This window comes from Phyllopteryx taeniolatus, chromosome 8 (genome assembly GCF_024500385.1).
Source record: "Phyllopteryx taeniolatus isolate TA_2022b chromosome 8, UOR_Ptae_1.2, whole genome shotgun sequence".
In the NCBI taxonomy this organism is placed as follows: Eukaryota; Metazoa; Chordata; class Actinopteri; order Syngnathiformes; family Syngnathidae; genus Phyllopteryx; species Phyllopteryx taeniolatus.
The window spans coordinates 12594885-12614897 of record NC_084509.1 but is presented as its reverse complement, the minus strand read 5'-3'; the positions used below and the strand labels follow the sequence as shown (position 1 = coordinate 12614897).

At 40.9% G+C, this 20013-nt stretch overlaps 2 protein-coding genes and 1 non-coding gene across 4 annotated transcripts; all 3 read left to right on the top strand.

Moving 5' to 3' along the window:
- Positions 1 to 1477: 1477 nt before the first annotated feature.
- Positions 1478 to 10026, top strand: LOC133482704 (proton-coupled zinc antiporter SLC30A1). Of its 2 annotated transcripts, XM_061783120.1 has the most exons (5): positions 1478 to 1554; positions 3292 to 3774; positions 5253 to 5668; positions 6079 to 6266; positions 8151 to 10026. In XM_061783120.1, exons 2-5 carry the CDS (start codon positions 3294 to 3296, stop codon positions 8350 to 8352), a joined length of 1287 nt encoding a protein of 428 aa, XP_061639104.1. In that variant the 5' UTR covers positions 1478 to 1554; positions 3292 to 3293; the 3' UTR covers positions 8353 to 10026. The 2 variants fall into 2 exon arrangements, with proteins under 2 accessions (XP_061639104.1, XP_061639103.1); XM_061783119.1 differs by lacking the exon at positions 1478 to 1554 and having other exon boundaries at positions 3099 to 3774.
- Positions 10027 to 10324: 298 nt separating this feature from the next.
- Positions 10325 to 10411, top strand: trnastop-uca (transfer RNA opal suppressor (anticodon UCA)). Its single transcript has one exon. It is a non-coding gene; the product is annotated as a tRNA-Sec (tRNA).
- A 669-nt stretch (positions 10412 to 11080) lies between these two features.
- mrpl28 (mitochondrial ribosomal protein L28) lies at positions 11081 to 17027 on the top strand. Its single transcript, XM_061782982.1, has 6 exons — positions 11081 to 11207; positions 11807 to 12098; positions 12177 to 12329; positions 14583 to 14717; positions 14802 to 14888; positions 16722 to 17027. The coding sequence occupies exons 2-6, from the start codon at positions 11814 to 11816 to the stop codon at positions 16815 to 16817; spliced, it is 756 nt and encodes a 251-aa protein (XP_061638966.1). The 5' UTR covers positions 11081 to 11207; positions 11807 to 11813; the 3' UTR covers positions 16818 to 17027.
- The last annotated feature ends 2986 nt before the right edge of the window (positions 17028 to 20013 follow it).

Below are 20013 nucleotides of genomic sequence, written 5' to 3'. Positions count from 1 at the left end.
CCATATTAGAATATGGATTATATTTTTTAATACAGAACAAGATGTCTAAAGCCAGCAAAATTAAATTGCAGTTACTTGTACAAGTAAAATAGCAAATATGCCGAATATTTAATATACATTTTGGCAAACCAGAGTCCTCATTTCTTTCCGAAGAACAATTTGGAACAGTGATTCTCAAAGGGTGGTACAAATACCACTAGTTGTACGTGGGCTCCCTCAAGTGGTATGCAACAGGATCACTGAAATAAATGTCCAAACTGGGCATAAAGTTACAATGGATTACACTTTTAGTAATCCAGTAAAATACATTTGTTGAGTACGATTCAGTTGTATTTACCTTCTACGTACTATACAGTTGCATTTAATCTTTTAGAATTGCTTGTTTGCAAAACATCTAGTTAAGGTACTATTTTTAAGTTTTATGTACAATACATTTAAATTTAACCATTCATCCATTTATAAGTCCTTTTTTCTGCAATTAAGCACAGTGTCAATGTTCAAACTGTGCATAATGTTTCAGCGGCTTACAATAATATTAAATATATCTTTCAGGAATTAAAGCTCTGTATTATTATTTATAGTGTTTTTTTAAGGTGGTACTTGGTGTAAAAAGTTTGAGAGCCACTGGCGAAAAAGAAAGAAAGAAAGATCTATAAAAAGGTATTTATATACTGTATAATAAATGATTGTATAAAATATACATCATACTACAGTACATTAATAATACTTGGGTGAATAAATATAACTTAAGACATAGATTTATTTTATTTTGAAAAGATGTATTTCGAAGTTAATATATATTTTAGACTTTTTTACATATATGTATACGATATATAAAATACACACATCCACCAATACATTTCAATATGATAGAATTAACTCAAATTAAATGGATACTGTAACAAATAAAGTAAGTGTAACTAATAAACATATTGCTGAACTTATTGAAATGTTACTGATTTTAAAAAGAAACCACTGGAAGGTTCAGCGAATACTTTGTATTATTTATTTTATATTATTGTACTGTATATTGAAATTACTTTTATTGTACTGTACTATAATGAACTCAAATAACAACAAAACTGATTAAAGACGTTCTAAATTAAATAAATAATTATATTAAAACATTTGAAAATGCGATCATACGTCAAAATTATTTATTATTTAAATCATGTCAAATTATCCCCCCAAAATCAACAATAGTTAACAAGAATTCATAAATTGATACAAAAATAATAAATAAATTAAGTCACACAAATGTCATTTGGTTGGTTCTAATTGTAATCCCTCAAGGCTTTGATTAATTTTGTAGAAATATTAAACGATCAATAGATAGACGAACGGACAGATAGGTAGGCAGTAGACAAATGTGACTGCCTTCTTGTTTCAGGTTCACATGACAAAGATTAGAGTAGAAGAGGAAGAGGAGGGGGCTGTGCTGACGGAGGAGGAGGAGTGTGGAGATGTTGCACACAATGAATGAAACATTTTGGATTTGTGCACACACGCGCGTCCACTCACCATCTCGTCTCTTGGACGTCCTCGTCCTCACAGGTAATTATGACACTTCCATGTTTTAAAGATAGTACTTAGAGTTGATGAATGCTTGATCCCTTGTACATCATTGTAGTGTTAATACTACTTGTACAAATGCATGCATCCTCAAGGGCTAATACATTATTCATTTTGCATTCATTCATTTTTCGAAAACAAGTACAATGTTTTTTTAAGTACAGTCCAGTTGTATTTAACTTTTAAGTACAATATAGTCACATTTACTCTTTTAGAACAGTTGGTTTTCAAACATTTATTTAGGTATATTAATTCAAATTGCACAACACAGGACATTGGAATGCAAGGACAAAGGGGAAAAGCAAGTTTTAAAAGGAATATATTAAAAGTAAACAGGAAATAAATCCCACAAGAGATAAAAACAAAGAAATGAAAGTAAAAGTTACAGTGCAATGTTGGAGCAAAAAAAGACCATTTAAAAAGTGGTACAGCACAGTGTTTTGGTCATAGGCTGACTGGAGGGACACTGGTAAACAAATAAACAAGCAAACATTATGAAAAAGTCAATTGAATTGAATTAATTTCAGACTTGCCTGTATACTGTGAAAATCCATAAAAAAAACTATGGATTAAAGATCCGGCATATAGTGGGAAGCGTGAAAGATTGAACCCGATAAAGCGGGGGTTCACTGTACTTTTAGACATAAGACAGTAAACCCTTGCTAATAATAATTGACACTCCCCCAACAGCAGTTTGTAATTGCCTATAGATGCCATAAGATGGTGTCAAAGCACTTGAAATGGAGAGGATCATAAAGCATCAACGCCATGCATCCAGCATGAACGCAATCATGAACCCATGTTACATCAACGACTGTATTCAGCAGAGCCTTGTCAGGTAACAGAGTACAAATACTTTGTTACTGTACTTCAGTAGAATTTTCACATAGGTGTACTTCATTATTTTTATTGTACAATAAAAAGTGTGTATGAATGGATGTTTTATGTTTTATGGTTTTGGGGGGGTTTTGTTTTTGAGACAGTGGCCTCTTGAAGAAGTGATTTCGGCCCTCTGTATGTTTCACATATATTAAGGACTGTCAATGCCTACCATTGCTACCGTTGCTACCATTATTTCTGACAACTGTCCCCTTTACTCCACTCCATTTTCTTAATAAAATGTTTACTTTTACTGCAGTATGTTTCCCCTAACCATCTTTGTTCCTCGTTACTACAAAATAAAATTGAAAGAAATTGTTCATTGACGTAACGCCTAAATCGCAGAGTCGAAAACGAAAGAAATGCTGCCTGTACTGATGGTCAGACGAGCTTTGTTCATCAGCAAAGGTGCATATCTTTAACTACACCACTGAAAGAATCTAACAAATAGGAATAAAATAAATAAAAATATGATCAAAATTTTATTTTCTACTTTTTTAAATGCTCTCACTTTTTACTTCCAATACTTAAGTACTTTTAATATCAGAATATTATTTTTAATACAAAAATACAGCAAATGTCTAAGACTTATACTATACTTTCAAGTATTATTCGACATGGAGATTGTACTGTAACTTCTACCAAAGTTCTTTTCTGTTAAGATACTTACACGTATGGCTTTCATGTACTTTATACAAGACTGACTCAGTAGTTAAATGATCTAATACAAACAAACCACCCTCACATGAGGCCCATCAATAGTATTAGTTTGCATACTGTGCTAAATAACTTGCTTGACTGTACTGTATGTGATATTCACCGATATGTGTTTGGGTGCAGACATGATGAAGGTCTCACATGGGTGCCAACTGGGCATCGCCACCCTGGTGCTGCTGCTGGAACTGATCACGGGTCAGCTGTGCAGGTCTTTCGTCTTGTTGGTGGACGGCTTCCACACGCTCTTTGTCCTCAGTCACATGGCTCCCCCTCACCCTCAAAGCGCAGAGAGTCCCTCGGGTTCGAGCGACCCCGCCAGGCCCCTGGCGTGCGGGGCGTCCCACCCTGACGACAGGAGTCGGCCGGTGGGGGTTTTCATCTCGGCCCTCCTGCTCTTCTCTCTGTGTGTCTCGTGCTTGTTGGAAATGATCAGCTCGTCTGTGGAGATGCATGCGGTGGCGCGGCCCTGGCTGCTGGTGGCGGTGGGCGTGGTCAGCGTGCTCTACAAGGTCGTGGTGCTCGGGATGACCCGGAGGCGGTGGGAGGCCGGGGCGGGGGTCCAGGCTGGAGGGGAGCCAGAGTGTTTCATTGAAATCAACCACAAAGGTAACACTTTCACACTGGAAGTCTTTAATGTGAGCTACGCAAAGTCGGAGGAAAAAGTATGTAAACCTTGTGATCTTCAAATAACTCACAGAAATAAACAAGAGTCTTCTTAAACTATCCATCCATTTTCAGAGCCGCTTCTCCTTATACCCAATAATGACACTCGTTTCCAATTACCCTGTTCACATGTGGAATGTTCCCATTTTTTATTCCCATCCATCCATTTTCTGAGCCGCTTCTCCTCACTCGGGTCGCGGGCGTGCTGGAGCCTATCCCAGCTGTCATCGGGCAGGAGGCGGGGTACACCCTCAACTGGTTGCCAGCCAATCGCAGGGCACATACAAACAAACAACCATTCGCACTCACATTCAAACCTACGGGCAATTTAGAGTCTCCAATTCATGGATGTTTTTGGGATGTGGGAGGAAACCGGAGTGCCCGGAGAAAACCCACGCAGGCACGGGGAGAACATGCAAACTCCACACAGGCGGGGCCTGGATTGAACCCCTGTCCTCGGAACTGTGAGGCAGACGCTCTAACCAGTCGTCCACCGTGCCGCTTCTTCTTAAACTAATACCACACAAACTTAGAGAGAGAGAGAGAGAGAGAGAGAGAGAGAGAGAGAGAGAGAGAGAGAGAGAGAGAGAGAGAGAGAGAGAGAGAGAGAGAGAAATTTTTTATAGAGCATGACATGTAAACATTCGCAGGACAGGGGGGGAAAGTAAGTGGACTCTGATTTAATAACTGGTTTATCCTCCTCTGACAGCAATAACCTCAGCAAAACGTTTCCTGTAGTTGGGAGCAGGATGAATTTTGGACCAGTCCTCTTTACAAAAACTGTTGCAGTTCAGAAAAATTCCTGGGAAGTTTTAAATGATGCTTTTACTTTGAGCGGCACGGTGGACGTCTGGTTAGAGCGTCAGCCTCACAGTTCTGAGGACCCGGGTTCAATCCCCAGCCCAAACTGTGTGGAGTTTGCATGTTCTCCCCGTGCCTGCGTGGGTTTTCTCCGGGCACTCCGGTTTCCTCCCACATCCCAAAAACATGCATGCTAGGTTAATTGAAGACTCTAAATTGCCCGTAGGTGTGAATGTAATTGCGAATGGTGGTTTGTTTGTATGTGCCCTGTGATTTGCTGGCAACCAGTTCAGGGTGTACCCCGCCTCCTGCCCGATGATAGTTGGGATAGGCTCCAGCGCACCCGTGACCCTTGTGAGGATAAATGGCTCAGATAATGGATGGATGGATGCTTTTACTTTGCGGTAGAGTACAGTGGACCTCCGTGTATTCACAGTTTGGATTCCGCAGATTCACCTATTTGTTGATTTACGTATGTCCATGTCATACACTTATTTTGAAGTAGAGTTTATGTCCAGGTGTGCTCTTATTTTGATGTACAGCGTAGTGTACGTCCAGGTGAGGCTTTTTACTTTGAAGTCGAGCACATTGTACGGTTTATTTTTCATTCTCTCTCACAGCCGTGTCTCAGGGGGGCTCCGGAGGTTTGGGCGAGGCCGAGCGAGGCCCGCGTGAAGCCAGCAGAGCTCAGCGCGGGATGACGGCGCACTCCCTCCACAACGGGGGTCTCGTCTTCTGCAACCCGGCGACCTCGGCAGGAGGAGGCGTGGATGCGCAGGAGTCGCTGGAGGAGCTCCAGTCGCGCAAAGAAGATGCTCACGTCAACAGGAAGTCTCTGACACTGTGTCCCCCTTCTGTGACAATGGTGGTGCAGGGGCTGTCCACATCAGTTCTGCTCCTGGTCACCGGTCTGGTGCTGCTGCTGGTGGACCCTTATTACCGGCATTCCCCGGGACCCTGCAGCCTCCTGGTGTACCTGGATCCGAGCTTGGCCATCTTGGCTGTCATCATCCTGGTGGCCCGAGCTGTTCCGCAGGTGTGACCATGTGAGGAATCTAAGAACTACAGTGAGCTAACTCCATTTTAGTGATTAATAGTGCAATGAGTAGTTTTCCTTAGAGTTTGATAAATGAAATGATTTTGATAAGATATGACAATTTGATCCATAACTGAGTTTGATAAATTGGATTCTGGTCAGTATCATCTTGGTTGCCTGAAAGAAAAGAAACAAATTAGGATTACAGAAAAAAGGTTTTGTGGAATAGTGGTCTAAGTCCATACATCTGTCAAATGTATCATAAATGATGATAAATAACATTCACTTGTATTGACGTGTAGATGCACTGGCACCCAATCTTAAGTAAAACTTACTTTCTAAGTATTCTATCCATTCCTGAAAAGTGATTCTTTCTATGACGTTTATGTGACGTGGCCGCCCTCCCTCAGATGCACAGGTACGGGCTGCTGCTGATGCAGGCCACGCCGCCTCACGTGAGCCTGGCGGACGTCAGGGAAAGGATCGGGAGCGTGCCCGGAGTGGAGGAGGTGCACGAGCTCCACATCTGGGAGTTGTCCGATTCCCTCGTGGTGGCCTCGGTCCACGTGCTCTGTCACGCTGCCTTTCCCATACACAGGTACGCATATGCAAGTCAACTGTAGCACGGTTCTTTGGAAAAAGCTCAAATAACACACGCACATGATTGAAGGTGCCATATTTGACCACACCAACTTTTTCGAGTATTTGGGATGTAATATTGTCTCTATGGTACCTCAATAAACATGTCCATCCATCCATCCATTTTCTGAGCCGCTTCTCCTCACTAGGGTCGCGGGCGTGCTGGAGCCTATCCCAGCTGTCATCGAGCAGGAGGCGGGGTACACCCTGAACTGGTTGCCAGCCAATCGCAGGGCACATAGGAACAAACAACCATTCGCACTCACAGTCATGCCTACGGGCAATTTAGAGTCTCCAATTCATGCATGTTTTTGGGATGTGGGAGGAAACCAGAGTACCCGGAAAAAACCCACGCAGGCACAGGGAGAACATGCAAACTCCACACAGGCGGGGCCGGGGATTGAACCCGGGTCCTCAGAACTGTGAGGCTGAGGCTCTAACCAGTCGGCCAGCGTGCCCCCTCAATAAACGTGAAATATGGCCATTCGCATTTCTCGAGCTTATCTACGTCACTAGCGAAGATCTCCGCCTTTCTCTCTGCTCCGAGCCAGCGCTGTTAAGAAAACAAACACGTATGCTCTCACAAGTGGGTCTTCTACACGGAGGCGACCAATCAGAGCAAAAGGGGGCGGTATTAACCAAATATGGACAAAGCGGATACACAACTGGGTCAAAGAGAAGTAGCTCTCAGAGGGGCCTTTTCTGGGCACTTGTATGACAAAACCAAGGATATTTTTTTTTTTTTTTTTTTAAATGAAATTGACACTTTTATACGAAGTCCATGTTAGAGAGTCACTCTATGGAGGTCGAAATAGCCAAAATATGGGACCTTTAGAGTACGTCAATATTTTTTATTGCAGTTCTCTTTTTATGACATTTTTTCATGGTTCAAATGTACATTCATTTTGTATTTCACCATTTTCATCCATTCAATTGTAAATTACCATTGAATCCACACAGTATATCCCATCGTACATTAATTTTACAGCGATGAACAATTGGTCTTTCCACCAGTATAGGAAATAGAACTTCCTCAACAATAATCTTCTATGTATCAAACAAAGCAAGCTATATCATGAAACAAAAATGGGATGAATACAAAACGGGGACTTACAATTTAGCATTAGATAAAAGATGGTCACACTGGTGTAATATTAAACCTGATCCATTTTTCCAGAAACACGCTTTGTTGCAGCAAAAATGAAGCAAATATAATTCTTTCCATCTTGAAAATGTCATATATAATGTCAATCCATTCATCAGTACCTCAATATTTAACAGGGGTTGGTCTAGTAGTTAGCACGTCTGCCTCACAGTCGTGAGGGTCTGGATTTGAATCTTGGTTCTGGCCGTGCTGTGTGGAGTTTGCATGTTCTCCTCGTACTTGCGTGGGTTTTCTCTGGGTACTCTGGCTTCCTCCCACGTTTCATAAACATCCATGTTACTCTAAATTGCCCGGAGGTGTAAATGGTTTGTCTATATGTGCGTTATGATTGGCTGGTGACCAGTCCAGGATCAGATGGGATAGGCTCCAGCTCACCCATGACCCTAATGAGAAAACAGATGGATGGAAAATGTTAATATAAACTGTTAACTGTATATACACCCAACCACTATTATTATTGTAGTACTATTACTTTTTATCTCATTTTATGTCTACTTTTTAATCACTATGAGACTAAAAGTTAAGAAATCTATCTACGTAGACATTTTTTATTGGGAACTTTTCATTTGATTTATCATTCTATTCTATTTGCAATAACTCAAAACAGTGGCATAACTTTGATGTGTAAGGTTCTGGGACAATTTTTTGGGATCTTTTTGACTTCACTCACATGCTCAGGTGTACTGATCTGATGTCGGGGATCACCAAGGTGCTGCAGAGTGTCGGGGCGAGCTGCTGCACAGTGCAGCCTGAGTTTGCCCCCTCTTCTGCCCTCCCCAAGAGTCCAGCGTGTACATCTGCAGTGCCCACCTGCAGATTGGCCTGTACGAAGCTCTGTGATGCCCACGTGTGCTGTCACAAAATTGTGATGCTTTCGTAACTACAAACATCAATTTCAATGAAGTTGGGACATTTTGTAAAACGTAAATAAAAACAGAATACAATGATTTGCAAATCCTTTTCAACCTATACCCAATTGAATACACTACAAAGACAAGGATTTAATGTTCACACTGATAAACCTTTTTTTTTTTCTTCAAATAATCACTGATTTAGAATTTGATGCCTGCAACATGTTCCAAAAATTCTGAGACAGGGGCATGTTTACCACTGTGTTACATCACCTTTCCTTTTAACAACAGTCTAACTGTTGAAGTTTTGTAGGTGGAATTCTTTACCATTCTTGCTTGCATATTATGGACTGCAGATGATGAAATTTCTAACTTCCTGGCAATTTTACATTGACAGGCGGCACGGTGGACGACTGGTTAGCACATCTGCCTCACAGTTCTGAGGACCCGGGTTCAAATCTGGCCTCGCCTGTGTGGGGTTTGCATGTTCTCCCTGTGCTTGTGTGGGTTTCCTCCCACATCCCAAAAACATGGTAGATTAATTGAAGACTCTAAATTGCCCATAGGTGTGAATGTGACTGCAAATGGTTGTTTGTTTATATGTGCCCTGCGATTGGCTGGTTCAGGGTGGGTGTACCCCGCCTCGCACCCGAAGATAGCTGGGATAGGCTCCAGCATCTGCGTGACCCTCGTGAGGATAAGCGGTACAGAAAATGAATAAATGAATGTACGTCGACATTGTTATTAAACTGTTGAACTATTTGCTCACGTGGTTGCAAAGTGGTGAACCTCGTCCCATCCTTGCTTGTGAAGAACTGAGCCTTTCGGGATGCTCCTTTTATACCCAATAATGACACTCGTTCACCCAATAATGACACTCGTTCACATGTGGAATGTTCCCATTTTTTATTTTTTATTTTTATTTTTTAGCATTCCTCAACTTTCCCAATCTTTTGTTGCCCCTGTCTCAGCTTTTTGGGAATGTTTTGCAAGCATCAAATTCAAAGTGAGAGAATATTTGCAACAACAACAAAAACTAATAATAATGTTCATTAGTTTGAACTTTAAATATCTTGTCTTTGTAGTGTATTCAATTGAGTATAAGTTGAAAAGGATTTGCAAATCATTGTATTTTGTTTTTATTTATGTTTTACACAAAGTCCTAACTTTATTGGAATTGGGGTTTGTAGAAAATCACGAATGGACTGTTTTATTGCTTTGCTAGCTCTGATGCGCTGAAAACAGCAAGCTAGCAAGGCGCCTAGTAGGTTGTCTCATTAGGTTTTTGAGTGTGATCCGTTTGCAAGTCAATGTATAATAACGAGTCTAATTCAGAAAGTAAGGAAATGAGAGAGACATGCTCGGCTGAATGTTTTTTAACTTGTTTTTTAAACTTGCCATAACTTGTCTCTCGATACTAAGATAATAAATATTCTTAATGACCTGTCCGGTGTTTGAAGCAGATACTTTACTTCTTCATCTCACATGGACAAACAGAAATTTCCACAACCCTTTGCCGACGCAACCTCATTTTACTATTTTTGTAATGCTGTAATTGTATCTGGTAACTACAGTATTGTGTGATACAAATGCATCTTGAAATATATTCCATGTCTACGTGTAAGCGTAAAAAAGTGCAATACTATAACATGAACATATGAAAAGCTACTGTTACCATGAATTCATTGAAATAACCACTTGAAACAAGCACATCATATTAAATCGATTACCTGAAATGACATCATCTGTCTCCGCCTCTTCTCTCCACACAGCCAATCATAATGCAGATATTTTGCATAAATTGATACATTCGGATTTCATTCCTTTTGTCGTTTTAGTTTCCTCGTATACGGTAGCCAGAAGCTATCCGTCCGTGTAGACAGTTGTAAGCGTAACTGTCTTGCAGATACAAAACAGATTAATTTTTAACAATAGAAACCGTCACTGAGTATCATTGGGAGATTGCGTTCCATAATACGCTCCTTATTCTACTTTTCTAATGCCCGGATGATCCTCGGTGGTCCGGGGTGCAGGCTTCAAACCTGTAGCTGCCTAGCGGCAGAGTGGTTCAATTCCACCTTGCGGGCGATTGCTCGTTAATGTACTGCTCTCTCGAAAAATTACATTCCTGACGTTTTTATTTCTTTGATCATTGCTGACAGTGACAGGCAAACGACACAGTCCACTACTTCCTGTCTTCAAAGCTTTGTTCCCGCACTTCAAAATAAGGGTCCATCAAATGAACAATAATACAAATACTAAGAGGAAGAACTTCATTTCAAGCGACCCGAGGCGCAACATAAATAACATTTATTAGTAATAATAATAATATAGTACTGTATTTCATTGTGACTTTTATTCTGAAGTGCAGAAAAAAAAGCTTCGAAGACCAGCGACACTTTCAACTTGTGCAAATAATGCACGTTGTTTTAACAAATACGCTGAGTTGGCGTAAGAAATTTTCTTTTAATTTGTCTTTGAACAAAAAGATGTGGGTTTTTTTCTGGGTTAACGGGCAAGCGCATACTGAAAAACCAAAACAAAACTATTTAACTTCTATGCCCGGTTTCCCAGAACAACAACATTGTTGACTGTCCATCTCAACCAATCACCAGCGACAGCAGTCGCTTTCCCACCAATGAGCATTTCGATTAATTTCAACCAATCATAAACTATAATAACCTGTCCCTACCACCAATGACAAATCTTTAAAATGTTAGCCAATCACCAGCGAAAATACTCTGTGCTGCCGCCAATGAAAATCCTTGTTAGTGGGACGCGGGTCTAGCAATGCGGAATTGCTAAATTAGGGAAAGCCCAGCCATGTCCTTGCATGCTTAACGTTTGTTCTTTCGGATTTAAAACACCTTTATAACATTGCCAGGTACGACTGACGTTTAATAGTTTTCATAGCGATGTAAATTAGCGTTTCATTAGTTACCGCATCAATAACATTGTCCCGGAGACAAATTCCTTGTGTATTTTTTGGACATACTTGGCAAATAAAGATGATTCTGATTCTGATAATTTTGTCGCCTGACTGTACGGTTACAATGCTAGTACCAGATCATTGTACTATTGGTCACTTTAAATTGCTTGAGGGCTCTGCATAATTTGCACACTTGTCATTATATTAGTGGTACATTTTCATTGCAGTCACTTTTCAATGACTCTCCCATTTTATTTAAATACGTATACGTATAAAATATTTTATTTCCATTTATTCAAAACAAGTTTTACTCTGTGGTGAACGACGACTTGATAATTGATAACATCTAGTGGTTCTCACTTTTTATTTTTTTTATAACATGACGTACCACCTCAAAATTACTTTATTTTACATAAAAGTTGCAATAAAATTGTACTGAAGTAAATGTTTATGAACAAACGGTTCTTAAGGATTAAATGCAAATGTATCCGTAGCACACTTTGGAATCAGTGACCTATGCGATGAATTCTCTATTCTCTCCTTATGTCTTCTAGATCCAGTATGCCTCTCCATAAATACGCTCCTAAAATCTGGGATGTCCTCAAACTGAAAGAGGGCATCTACTCCCGCCTCCCCAAGCATTACCTGAAGTCCCTGGAGCAGAAGGAGCCCACGCCAGTCCACTGGAGGGCCCTGGGGGTCCAGTACCGACGCAACCCCAAGACGGGGCAGAAGGAACGAGTGCAGGACGTCGCGATCCCCGTCTACTACCCTCCCGAGTCGCAGAACGGCCTTTGGGGGGGAGAGGGTTGGGTATCGGGCTACAGATACGCCAACAACGATAAAGTGAGCGTGCGCCAGGGTGTTTTGATTTTGATTAGATTTTTGTCAAGCTCTGTAACGTTAACGTCGTCGTCCGCGTAGATGTCCACACGTCTGCCGAAGACGTGGAGACCGCAGCTGTTGAAGAGAGAACTTTACAGCGAGATCCTGGACCACAAGTTCACCATCACGGTCACGCCTCGCACCCTGGACCTCATCGACGCCGCCTTTGGCTTTGACTTCTACATCCTCAAAGTAAGAGAGAAGGCTGTCAATCTGGTCTTATGCTCACCGTGTGTTTTTGCTACACTTAAGAACTTCTACTGTACACAGAAATATGTCTTTGGAAAGTCAGACCAAAAAGCTGGAAACACTGTAACATGCATGCCAGTAGACTGTCCATAGTGTGACAATATGTTAAATTGTACCACCAACAGGCCACTGGCGGCACTGCAGGCAGACAACATAAAGGCCTCTTTAAGGCCTCTTTTCCTCCCGCGCTCTCATGGCCGACAACGCCCGACGAATTGGCCCGCTCGGCCCCTCTGCGTTATTTGATGCGCGCACGCGGCTAACATTGTTGCTGCACGTAGAATGCCGCGGAGATCATCTCTCGTGATTGGTCCGTTTTAGTCACATGCTGTGATGACGTACTCAGCGTGCGCCTTGGTTCTACATACCATCTACGCCGCCGCCTTCTCGATCGATTTTGGAGCATAATTAAACGTATCATCTGCTCATCTAGGTCCATTTGTTCTAGCAGACACTGTTCCACGGTCGCCAATGTTGTTGCTTTGTTCCTTGTTACGGAAAGGAATGTAAAAACGGCTATCGGAAATGGCCCCAAAAAATGCAGAGGAATCTCCACCCTGTGGTGTCCTAGCCAATACCAGCCGTAGCGACACCCCTGACTTGGCGAACTGCAGTACATTTTCAAAACTGTGCGTGTGGGTTGCGCTCGAGTATAAAGACAAACTACGTGTGGGATAGCTGCAGTGACGTCAGCGCGGTTGCCGTCCGCACGAGTATAAGAAGAAGAAGAATCGCCTTTTATTGTCATGAACATGCATGCACATGAAATGTGTTCTCTGCATTTAACCCATCACAGTGAACACATGTTAGTGGAACACACTGAAGCAGGGGGCAGCTGAAGCGCCCGGGGAGCATATAAGGACTTTGACACCACACAGAAGGCGTAGCAGGAATTTATTTAAAAAAAAAAAAAAAGATATTTTAATTAGATGAGAATATTTAATTTATCACGATCATTTTGTTGTTATTAGTGAGTTGTTGTTTTTTTAAGTGTGATATAGGCATTTCCCCCCTTCCTCTTAACCTTCTGTTAATGTACTTTGATACAGCACCTTGTGAGCATCCAGCTTCTTTTGGAATTTCTTTTTGAGACCTCTTCTCCTTATGGAGAGTGTCAATGATGGTTTTTTTGCACAGCCGTCAAGTCGGCGGTGTTCCCCGTTATTCTGAAGCCTACTAAGCCAGACTGAGACCATTTAAAGGCTGAGGAAAACCTCTGCAGGTGTTTTGCGTTAATTAGCGGACAACATTGGGAGACAGGGAGCCTGCAACGTTGAACTTTGTCATGATATTCTAATTTGGTGAAATAGCGGGTTTGTTTTTGCGACACGGTCGTCAACTGGTTAGCGCGTCTGCCTCACAGTTCTGCGGACCGGGGTTGAATCCCCGGCCCCGCCTGTGTGGAGTTTGCATGTTCTCCCCGTGCCTGGGTGGGTTTTCTCCGGGCACTCCGCATTCCTCCCACATCCCAAAAACATGCATGGTAGGTTGAAAATTGCCCATAGGTGGGAATGTGAGTGCAAATGGTTGTTTGTTTATGTGTGCCCTGCGATTGGCTGGCAACCAGTTCAGGGTGTACCCCGCCTCCCGCCCAAAGATAGCTGGGATGGGCTCCAGCACTCCCGCGACCCTCGTGAGGAGAAGCGGCTCAGAAAATGGATGGATGGATGGATTTGTTTATTTTTTGTCTTTCTGCCATAATCATCAAAATTGAAACAAATAAAGCCTTGGAATATTTCAAAACTAATATAACATAGGTTTCACTTTTTGAAACAAATTATTGAAATGAATGGACTTTCCCTTGATATTCAAAATTTTTGGCACATACCTGTATAGCAGGGAATACTGTGTATACATTTTCTTTTTTATTTTAAAAGCATTGAGATATTCTTGGTAGTTTTTATGAATTCAAAAAAGTACTGCTGAAGTGGATTTGCAGCGGAGAGCTAGTCGTATGTTAGTACAGTGAGTCACTGAAATACAAGTAACATTTGTAAGTACAGTTCACTTGTACTTGACTTTTAAATACATGTGCATTGAATCATTTAACTGTATTATGTAAATTTTTTTATTTAATTTCTGTGCAATACTTTTTTAATAATTGAAGTATATAAATATATATATATATATATATATTTTTTTTTTTTTTTTTTAATTAAAATATTGAACCACCCTTGTTCGTGTAACATGCGTTAGATGCCAAAAGAAGATCTGAACTCCAAACTGGGGATGGACCTGAAGCGGGCCATGTTACTGCGCCTGGCTCGTAGAGACACTCAGCTGTATCCAGAGGACCGCGCGAAGAGAGACGAGGTGTACAACAAATACAAGGTACGAGCTCGCTCACGACTTGAGCGGTCCCAAAGTTCTAAAGGCCAACGACTGGTGTTTGGATTTTGTCACACGGCGACGCAGCGCTTTGAGATCCCCGAAGAGGAGGCCGAGTGGGTGGGTCTGACTCTGGAAGAAGCCGTGGAGAAGCAGAGGCAGCTGGAGCACACGGTAACATCACATTTGCCGAGCTTTAGTTTCTTTCTACCCAAAACGCTAAGAAAAAAGTACATTTACGTTTCCTCTCTTATGCTAAAGTGCGATTTTGAAAATTCAATTTTAATTCCTTTAATTAATAAACTCCCACTTAGTTAATTCATACTGCATGCTCGTAAGATTTTTTTTTTTTTTTTTTTTTAACCAATTCAATTTAATTCCACATTAAAATGTATGAAAATGTATTAATGTGATGATTTTTTTTAATTAATGTAATGTCTTAGTTATGTTTATATAAATATATGACAGATAGTCTTTCTTTTAAAATCATTTTTACAGCCAACATTTGCAGTGGACCCCCTCTATTCGCAGGGGATGGGGACCGGGCTGGCCTGGACCGTGAACAGTGAAATTCCACAGATAGTTGACACCCATTATAATTTCACTGAAAAAAAAAAAATATTTTTTTTATACCACCCATTAAAAAAAAAAAAAAGAAATCTTAAATAAGCAGGCATAAACTGCCAATATGCATTTTAACCACATGAATAAATGCGCACCATAATTACAAAAAAATATATAGTCATGAATACATAAGTGGCACATATCAATTCCTGGCTGGGGTCTTTAAGCATAAATCATCATTAATCATCTCTTAATTAAAGCTAATACTAGAGGGTTCATTAAAATGTCCCTTAAGAGTCAGGTCACATTCAATTATTTTTAATAACTGTTCTTTATGATGTGTTTAATCTGGGCTGCCTCCTTGCAATATCAATTGACAAAGTAGGGTTTTGGAGTCAACACTTTTTAAGGTCTGTCGCTCTGCAAACTTCTTCTTTCAAAAGATTGTGCGCTAGGATGAACTTGAAGGAGAGTCTGATTTTGTTAACCTCCTTGTGGGAGCCGCCGCTGCATGTTCAGATGGATTCCGAAAAAATCCCGGTGTGAGTCACAGATGCGTCTTCCTCTCTGAATTTGTCCATTGGGTATGTTGTTAACAAGCCAAGGAGGATGGAAACTGTTTGCGTGTAATATTGTGTTCCGGTCTGTTACCTTTCTAAATATATATGTATGGTAAAAACCTTCGTTGTCTTTGGGGATTTGTAAATCCAGAAAGCGTATCACACGTAGACCATACTCGATCCTAAATTGGAACTTTTTATTCGGGCTGTTAATATATCCACGGGAGTCTGTGTTCTTTTTCAGAGCCAGAGAAAAACAAAATATCATCAAAATATTTGGCCCACGACAAAAGATTTTGTTCAAAAGGTTTATCTTGGGAGAATATGTGTTGTTCCTCCCATTGGCCTATAAACAAATAGGCAGAATCAGAGGCAAAACATGCTCCTGTTGCTGTGCCCTTCTCCTGTCTGTACAATTACAAAAAGCATTTGTGGGGATTGGTCCCCCCCCCCCCCCCCCAAAAAAAACGGAAAGGGAAAAAAAAATTAGAAGTCTGTCAATCCATGGTTTGCCAAACCGCAAGTATATGTATGTACTATATATTTATTGATGCTTTGATTAATGAGATATACAGTGAATGAATAATTCTAATGTTTCATTAAAAATAAAAAGAAACAAGTTGATTTCTTTATGTACTACTGTATAATTTATAAATGCTCATATATAATTTGAACCTTTTACTCGTCTTGTGGCAAAGATGGTCCATAAAAACATGTAACATGGGACAGTAATGTTTAAAATGATTCAGTAATATCTATTTTAGCCATAAGTTTCATAATACATGTATGTGCTGTTTCTGATACATAAAACTAATTAAATTAGACAAGAACTTTGTGCAAATGTGCATGTGTTCAATGTAGTGTGTGTGTGTGTGTGTGTCAGGAGCCCGAGCCGCTGTTCAAGGTGTGTGCAGAAAAGCTGATAGAGGAGCTGCACATCCGAAAGCTGTCTGAGCCTCATCTCATTGAGAGCAAATGAAAAACGTCTGTCAAGCCTCGACATGAACAAGTCGCATCTGCGTGTGAGTTTGAGAGAGACACACGGGAAGCACGAACCACCACTTCTTTATCTCACTTCCTCCTCCTTTCTGTGTCAGAACATCCAACACTGGTGTAAATACAACAGCTGTCCATTTGTTATCTTGTATAAAATATTTGAAAAAAATAAAAATCCCCTTTCTGTTGTCTACTTTGGGTCTGTTTTAACAGGAAGTGAAAGAAGGTACAAACTCAATATCAGTTTCAAAAGCGGAACCAAAAAAAAAAAAAAAAGGTTTTTAAGCACAAAGAAAAGGATCGTGTAACCGCTCGCTCGAGAGAGAGTTGATCCAAGATTTGAGATTTCCGCTCTCTTTCTTTTTTTCTGGAGCGTTGGTCTGTCCTGGATATTGTCTTGAGATTCAGGACATACAGTGAATATAAAAAGTCTACGCACCCATGTTCAAGTGACACATTTTTGTGATATAACAAGATGAGGCCAAGATAAATCATTTCCAAACTTATTTTCCACGATAAATGTGACCCATTTTACTTGTCCAACTCAATTGGAAAGAATGGGGACGGGAAGTCAAAATGTGGTTTGCACGAGTGTGCACCTCTTATGACTGAGGACGAATTAACCAATCACATTCGACCTCATGTTAAATGGGAGTCAGCACACACCTGCCACCATTAAAATGCCATGGACTAATCCCAAATAAAGTTCAGGTGTTCTTGTAGGCATTTCCTGGACCCCCCCCCCCCCTAAATGCCTAAATGAGCCTAAATGTGTTTGGGAGATTTCAAGTGACCAAGGGATGTTTGGTGCAAACACAAGACTGGCCAAAGAACCCCAATGCCACAGTGAAGCATGGCAGGGGCAGCAGCATGCTGCAACACGCAACGTCCCATGATAGGTCATCTTCTCGCTGGATTTTGTTTTCTCCTCTTGATGGCGCTAGCATGTATTCAACGAGCCCCAAAGAAAGCTCAAACTGGTGGTGTTGATTTGTACAAATGAAAGTTAATGGAGTTCAAGCCAACAGCAATCACCTGCTTTCTCTTTCACCGTGTGTGAGTCAGTTTGCCTTCAACAGAGCTTCCTGTAAGAGAATATCATAATGTGACGGGGAGTCCCTAATTCAGTGTGGGGACTCCCGTGGGTGTTGGAAACTCAGTGAGTGCAAAATGTGGCCACTATAAATACACACACACACACACACACCATAGTGCACCTGCGCTCACCACCTAAGCACACATTGCTTCTTTTTTTTTTTTTTTAAACATCTTAACTAAATTGTGTTTTACAATACAAGTCATAGCCCTTGAAATGTAGTTTGCTATTGCAACATACTGATACCTTACAAACCACTACCAGGGATTTGTAATAAACAACATTTATCATTCAACAATGACAACCATTTAGTGCACATGGCCTCCCTTTTCAGGGGCCCAAACGTATTTGGCTGAAGTCATTGGGATGTAAATAATCGGATGTGCGTAATACCTTGTCCAAGTACCATGTTTCAAAAAAATAATAAAACATTTCAACATTGTTTAGAGAAAGCAACACTCTGTTTGGCTATGACCTTTTTACAGTGGAATCTTAACTTACTCGTACCAGTTCTTCGAGTTACGAGCTGTCGATTTTTTGTAATTTTTGTTTTGCCTTGAGTTGTGAGCAAAAATATGACTTATGAGTGTAGGGTATGAAAATAATTGCTGAGCTGCAGATCGCTGTCTATGAAAAGATGGAGCAGCTGCTGAAAGTGGCAAAGGCAAAAAACGGTTTTATTCTTAACATGGTATTTTATTATGCTATTACAATGACATCAATGGAGTTCCAAGAATGTTTTTGTATACAGTATTTTTTTTTTTTTTGAATGACATATGGGCCTCAGGACACAAAGCAGAGAAACCGAAGTTCTGAATCTCCGGACGAGGTCCAGGAAAGCTCAAAGAAAGAAGAAACAGAGATGAACTCTTGAATTTTAGATTGGGAAAATGATGAATAAACAAGACATAGTCATATATATTGTTTAGTCATACCTTGATTTGGCATTTTTTAAATAAAATTGAAATGTGTACCTGTAACGGTTGCCACTCAGTTACATGAAAATAATTGCATTGTCACTATTATGATGAGCAGATAAGGTGACAAGTGAGTCTTTTTTTTTTTTTTTTTAAGGAGGATGTGATCACGGTCATCCCTGAAATGTTTCCTGTACCCGTTGAAGACGTCCAGCTGCACTCCAATTCATCCAAGACAAGATGGCTACATGTTCCGAGAACGTGTCCACGCATGCCTGCGGCAACTGTGTGTGTGTGAGTGCGTGTGTAAACGGTTGGAAGAATGGATTTCCCTCCCACCCGAAAGAGGAAAATGAGCCGAGCTGACGACTTATGCAGGTCCCAGATCCGCTCATTAACGTTGTGACCATCTGTAAGTACTTGATTGAAACATTATCTATGCGCTTTGTTGCAGGGAACACTTTTTGCACTTCCGTCCGTTTTCTATGGCGCTTGTCCTCATTAGGGTGAGCTGGAAGTCATTAGGGTCATTAGTCATTTTGTTGAGAGCAAAGGTCAAGCTAGGTGAGCAGTTTCCTCTTCAGCCACACAGGATGTGACGGTGTCACCCAAGGACACGCTCGCTGACACAAAAAGACAAAAATAAAGAGAGCAACGCTAAGGTCTTCAGTTCTCTCCAGCAGCCTATCCTGCTGTAAACTCTTACTTTTGAGCTCAGTTATAGTTTTTGGGCTTAATATGTGTCGAGGCGTTGAGGGGGTCCCGTTGGAAGTCATCAGTATTGTGTGTCTGCTTTTTGCAGATGATGAGGTTCTGTTAGCGTCATCAAGTTGCCATCTTCAACTTTCGCTGACATGAAAATGCGTACAGTCACGTTTAGGGGAAAAAAATGCAAAAGTAGGGGAACGAAGAGCTTTAAATTGTGTTACCAATGCAATGTTGCATTGAAGTGAGGAGTAACACGGAGGTAAAACGACAAATTCTCTCTGCAGAATTCACAGTTGACAGTTCGATGTGGCTAGTGAGGGCATTAAACATAAAATTCAGTCCAGACTGGATTATGTAACATTTGACCAAAGACCGAATGACTCATGACAAAGCAGGCAGCAGCAACTACTCAGAAACCAAAATGATAACTTGGGCAATGTATTCTTACTGTTACATAT